The sequence below is a fragment of the Echinops telfairi genome, unplaced genomic scaffold (genome assembly GCF_000313985.2).
Source record: "Echinops telfairi isolate 266 unplaced genomic scaffold, ASM31398v2 ScPeMD7_5;HRSCAF=22, whole genome shotgun sequence".
NCBI classification, from domain to species: domain Eukaryota; kingdom Metazoa; phylum Chordata; class Mammalia; order Afrosoricida; family Tenrecidae; genus Echinops; species Echinops telfairi.
This window is the reverse complement of record NW_022103901.1, coordinates 14,568,623-14,574,443: the sequence shown is the minus strand read 5'-3', so window position 1 is coordinate 14,574,443 and position 5,821 is coordinate 14,568,623. Positions and strand designations below refer to the sequence as shown.

Here is a 5,821-nt window from a genome sequence, read left to right as displayed (position 1 = left end):
GCGGGTTAGGGGCGGTTCCTGCCGGGTTAGGGGCGGGTCCTGGCGGGTTAGGGGCGGGTCCTGGCGGGTTAGGGGCGGGTCCTGGCGGTTTAGGGGCGGGTCCTGGCGGGTAAGGGGCGGGTCCTGGTGGGTTAGGGGCGGGTCCTGGCGGCCCGACTCCAAGGAAACCTGCTTCTAAAGATGCGGGGGCGGAGCCTCGCGGCACCTGGACGCAATCGGGCCTCGCAGTGGGCTCCGTGGGCCTGCAGGCAGGCGCCCGTGCGCCATGAACGGAAAGCAGCGCCCGAGGCAGTTGGTGGTAAATGGCTGAAGGTGGACTCTCCCAGCCGGGCTGGAGGCTGCACTGAAGCCCCGCGGGGCTTCCCGGAAAGAGAGGCTGCGTGGGTAGACCCAAGGACAGGCTGTCGCTCGAGTTGGAGGTGGGCGTTCTGAGCACACCCCTGGGTGCGCCTGGAGGTTTGACATCCCCCTCGTCCCCCACCTCGAGATCCCAGCCCTGCCCTGCTGCTGCTTCTCCTTGCAGCCCCGTGGTTCCCGGCTCACAGCGACCCTAGAGCGACAGCGGTGGGTCTTTGGGTTCATGGCGATGTGCCCGCGCGTCTGCACTCCCCTCGTCTAGTCGGTGCTCGCTCTCCCGGAGCTGTGTGTGCGCAGCCAGCGGCAGTTCGCTTTAACTTTGCGGAAGGGTCCCTGGCAGACTGCGTCTTTCCCCACCTGCGCCAGGGCACCGGCCATACCTTACCTCTGCCTCTGCGCACCCCCCACCCCTGCAGAGCCCCCAACGGCCCCTTCAGCCACGCACGCACGCACAGACTCCGAAAGGACTCCAAAGGACACGCACTGGCGCAGACCCATCGCATGGGCAGCAGGTGTACCGGCGCACGCATGCAGGGGGCACGTACTCCTCAGGAAGGCCTGCCATGACATCTTTTATTAGATGACTGAGGGGACATCCCTGGTCTGCAGGGCAGGGCTGGGCAGAGGACGGGGCCAGTCTTGGCCAGGGCTGGGCTGGCTTCTGGAGGTGAGGGGAGTTTTGATCTTGCGTACACCAGCGTTGCACGGCTGCTCTCTGGCCCCTAGACTCCTAGAGGGGGCAGACCCTGGTTTCAGTCTGGCATGAGGGGCCCCCAGGATCTCCTGGGGCACAGCCCTTCTATCCACCGGCCCCATCCCCTTGTTAATCCAGCCCCCCAGCTTTGGCGGTTGCCCTCCATGCCCAGGGCAGTCTACGTGTCCCACCTACTGCCACCCCACCCCCACCCCGCCCTTCCTGCTTAGGCTCACCTCTGCTGATGACCCCAGAGCACCTGACCTTGGCCAGCTTCATCTGCAGAGAAAAAGCAGAGGGAATGGATGAGAAGGGACTACGGTGGCCAGGGAAACAGGCCTGAGGCTTCAGCCCACTCCTGAGGGGCAGGCAAGAGCATCCAGAGGGGTGAAAGGGCTCTAGGGAGGGGATGGGGCAGGGACCAGACACCTGAGGAAAGGCCGGCCTGGCCATTCACTGGACACTCCACAGCCGCTGGGCCCCTTCCTGCAAGCCATGTTCGCCAGCATGTCTGCTGCTAATGCTGTGGCATACTTCTGGCAGTAGAAGGTGACCATCTTGTCTGTGAGGTCCACGTGTCGAGTGGTCCCAGAGCACCCCCGCCGCGGGATGTTCTGAAAACCCTCGTGCAGCTTCCCCGCCCCCAGCTTCAACTTGAACTTCTTGAGCTCATCGGAGGTCAGGTTCTCCAGCGCCTCCAGGATGGCGCCCGCTTGTTTCCCATGGCTCAGTCTGGCCGCCTCTGGACCCAGGCCGCCCAGCGCCTAGAAGTCACCAGCTTGGCCTGGGCTGGCCCCTCAGTAGGTGGGGCTGCCACCTGGGTGGAGGTCCCCAGGAGGAGACTGGGCAGTCAGGCAGCCAGGGCGCCCCGGGGTCCAACCCAGAGGCTGGCGGTGGGGGTGGGGCTTGTGGGGAGATGGCCATTTATCCCAGCCACAGCGGAGGTGGGGATGGCCCGCTGTCCCCATTCTGCAGAGAAGGAAACTAGCTGAAGCAGGACTGCAGCCCTGCACATCTTATCCCAGCAGCGTGGCTACCTGTATCTGTTTGTCAGCGGTCACAAACCCGGGGGCCAGGGCTAGGAGCCTGCCCACAGACGAGTTTGGTTGCTCAGCCAGCAGACACTTGCTGACCTTACCTCCCCCTAGCCCACAAAGAGAGGAGCCCTGGTGGTGTAGTGGGTTATGCACTGGGCTGCCTGGAAGGAGAAAGAGGAGGCTTTCTAATCCCGTAAGGTGACAGTCTCAGAGACCCAGGGGGCAGTTGTACCCTGTCCTATGGGTCACTATGAATTCACGTGGACTGGAGGACAGTGAGTGAGCAAACAAGCCCTCCAAGAGGCCCTGGTGGTGCTGTGGGCGAAGCATCCGCATGCCCAATGGCAAGGTGGGTGGTTCACAGCCTCCAGCCGCTGTGCGGGAGAAAGATGAAGCTGTCTGCTCCCATAAAGATGGGGTCTTGGGAACCCCAAGGAGCACTACGAGTCTTCCCCAGGATAAGGTTGCTGCTACGAGTCAGAACAATCCCAATGGCAGTGTTTTCAACCTTTGCCTGTGAATCCGAGGAAGGTGTAAGAGCAGGTCATCCACATTCGGATTCAACCCCTTCACTGTCCCATCACTTACTCTACCTCCTCCTACGGCTCCTGCTTCCCAACCTTCGGAGCACCGTCTGGGACAGATGCTGCCCTTCTGATGACAAATGGGTGATGATTTCTAACGTGGAGGTGTGTCCACTTCTAGACAAGAAGGGCCAGGGCTATCATCTTGGTGGCCCACCAGACTCCAGTGGACCAGGTCGCCTGGTCTTCTTTCGTGATTTGGAGTTCTGTGGGCAGTGGGTGTTTATTTCCAGAGCCCGTGGGTGTTCAGGAGGCCGGCTTGGGTGCTTGGATGACGCTCTACTTTCAAGGAGGGTGTGCAGGAAGGACCCCAAAGAGGGCCCGGTGGTGGTTGCATCCCAGGATCTGTCCACACCACACCCCTAGACTTCAAACCTTCCTTTGGGAGCAGACCTAAGCTCTGAGTCCCTCACTCTTTGCCCCCACCTTCAAGTGTCATCTGCTCTCACTCAGCGAGCGAGCCTTTGCGCTCACTGGCTCAGCCTCTGCAGGCAGCACCCTTCCTCCAGTCCCTGACCTGGCTTATGTGAGCCATCTCTGCAGGGCCTGCCTTTCTTCCTTCTTACCTCCTTTACCACCCTGACGAGCCCCGGGGACACAGCGCCTGACGGGTTGGGCTGCAAACCGCAAGGTCAGCCAGCAGTTCCAAACCATTGCTCTTTTCCGGAGTACAATGAGATTTTCTGCGCCTGTCAAGTGTGCAGCCTCGGAAGCCCCCAGGGGCAGTCCTAGTCTGTGCGATAGGGTGGCCAGGAACCAGAACCGACTGGCTGGCCGTGGGTTTAGGGGAAGGGTAAGCACAGACGCGTCAGGTTCATGCGGGGAGGGGCTCTGCTGTGGGACCGTATGCACTTGGCTGACCCAGTCAAAGGCGAGGCTGCCTTTGAGGGTGAAATCAAGTTCATGCTGGAGGACTTCAAAGGAGGGGCCATCACCCAGAGCCCCAGGCAGTCGGCAATGGAGCACTCCGAGGGGCAGAGAGTCTTTCTACACACATGACCGTGCTCGGAGCCCCTGTTCTCCCATTGGTTCGGGGAGGCTGTCGGTGGCCACAGCTGCCATCCTCACGAGGTCCTGTGCTGGGGGGCTGACTCAGAGGGGCTGGAACCAGGGAAGGGAAGGTTAGGGAACCCGACCGGGAAGGAAGGGCAAGGATCAGCTGCCAGCCTGGCTGGTGGAGGAGCTGGGGACAGCAGCTGGGGGTGGGGGCTGCAGCTTTGGGAGATGATCTCTTCCTCACTTCTTTGTGCCCTACTCCCCCAGACGCAGCTTCCCCAGCAGCAGCAGCTGCTGCAGGAGGCATGCACGCACAAGGAGAAGAGTGTGGCCCTGCTCCAACACCAGCTGGCCGAGGTGGAGGTGAGGGCACAGCCCGGCAGCATCTGGGGGCTGGGGGTTCATGCTGGGCGTCCCCAGCTAAGCGCTTTTGCCTGTCTGCCCCCTCCTCAGGAGACCGTTCGACAGTTCCGGGAGGCCGTGGGGGAGCAGTTGGGGAAGATGCGGGGGTTCCTGGATGCTCTGGAGAGCTCTTTGAACCGGGAGGCAGCTCGCTTGCAGGAAGAGGCAGGGCAAGCCCTGCGGCGGGAGCTGGGGGGCTTGGGCTCTTACCTGGAGCAGCTGCGGCAGATGGAGAAGGTGCTGGAGGATGTAGCCGAAAAGCCGCAGACTGAGTTTCTCATGGTGAGTACCCAGCCCCCAGAGACATCATCCCAGGGGCCGGGAGAGGGGCAGGGGCCAGCCTGGGTCACGCATCCAGGAGAGGGGTGCCCCAAGACTGCTGTCTGGCTTTTGACGTTGAACACTGCACAGCAACTCAATTCCCTGCTAGCGAGTCCATGCCAACCCAGCAATCCTGTAGGACAGGTTAGAAGTGCCCTTGTGAGTTTCTGAGACGGTCACTCTTTATGGTAGTAGAAAGCCGATCCTCCCTCGGAATGGCTGGTGATTTCGAACCGCTGACCTTGCTGCTAGCAGCCCAGTGCGTAACTACTAGGCTACCAGGGCTCTGTGAGCACTACACATTAAGATAATCTTCTAACAGGTGGGATTAGCATTTGGGGTGAGGGGTGAGGCAGAAAACAAACTCACTGCATTTGGTGGCTGCTGACTCATAGTGACCCTATAGGACAGGGTGGGACTGCTCCTGTGAGTTCCCAAGACTGTAAATCTTTGGGGGCGTAGAAGGCATCGTCTTTCTCCCGAGGTGTAGCTGTTGACCTTGGAGTTTCCAGGAAGGAGATGCCTTTTCTAATTTACACGGAGGTGAGAGGCTAGGCGTGGCCTCCACTCTGAGTTTAGTTTTTGTCTTTGGTCGGGTGAGGCTTCTCTGATTCTTCCTGATCTGATGCTTCGTCCTCAGAGGTCCCCAGGTCCTCCCTGTCTCCCTCACTTCTTTTATCTTTTTCTCTCTCTCCAGAAATACTGCTTGGTGACCAGCAGGTGAGATCAACCTAGTCCCGTCTTTTCCCCCAACTGACTCCAGTCTCCCAGGGACACACACTACTGTTCCTGTACTGTTCCCTACCAACCACTGCGATTCCACTGCACCACACTGCATGTTAAACCCAGAAATGAACCAGAACCGGTCCCTACCCTCTCTTGGGGACCTCTCCGCCTCCAGGCAGGGCCTGTGTGCTCCATGCTGCTGTGGAGGGAAACGGGTGGTCAGAGAAGGCGGGCCCTGCAGAGATGGCTCGCATAAGCCAGGTCAGGAACTGGAGGAAGGGTGCTGCCTGCAGAGGCTGAGCCAGTGAGCGCAAAGGCTCGCTTGCTGAATGAGAGCAGATGGCATTTGAAGGTGGGGGCGAAGAGTGAGGGACTCAGAGCTTGGGTCTGCTCCCAAAGGAAGGTTTGAAGTCTAGGGGTGTGGTGTGGACAGATCCTGGGATGCAACCACCACCCGGGCCCTCTTTGGGGTCCTTCTTCTCGTCCCTTCTCCCGCCTCCACCCCACGCCTCCTCCAAGAAGGGTTCAGACACTTTTCCTGACCTCCCACCCCTAGACTGCAGAAGATCCTGGCCGAGTCTCCACCGCCGGCCCGCTTGGACATCCAGTTGCCCATCATTTCAGATGACTTCAAATTCCATGTGTGGAGGAAGATGCTCCGGGCTCTGATGCCAGGTACGGGGAGGGACGGGCACCAGGTTGGT

General features: G+C 60.5%; 1 protein-coding gene across 1 annotated transcript in view; it reads left to right on the top strand.

Moving 5' to 3' along the window:
• TRIM72 (tripartite motif containing 72) overlaps window positions 1-5,821 on the top strand; it is a 9,451-nt gene that overhangs the window by 1,962 nt on the left and 1,668 nt on the right. Inside the window, exons 3-6 of the mRNA XM_004706011.2 lie at window positions 3,934-4,031; window positions 4,122-4,352; window positions 5,089-5,111; window positions 5,674-5,792. Coding sequence (XP_004706068.1) covers window positions 3,934-4,031; window positions 4,122-4,352; window positions 5,089-5,111; window positions 5,674-5,792 — 471 coding nt within the window. The remainder of the gene's footprint in view (window positions 1-3,933; window positions 4,032-4,121; window positions 4,353-5,088; window positions 5,112-5,673; window positions 5,793-5,821) is intronic.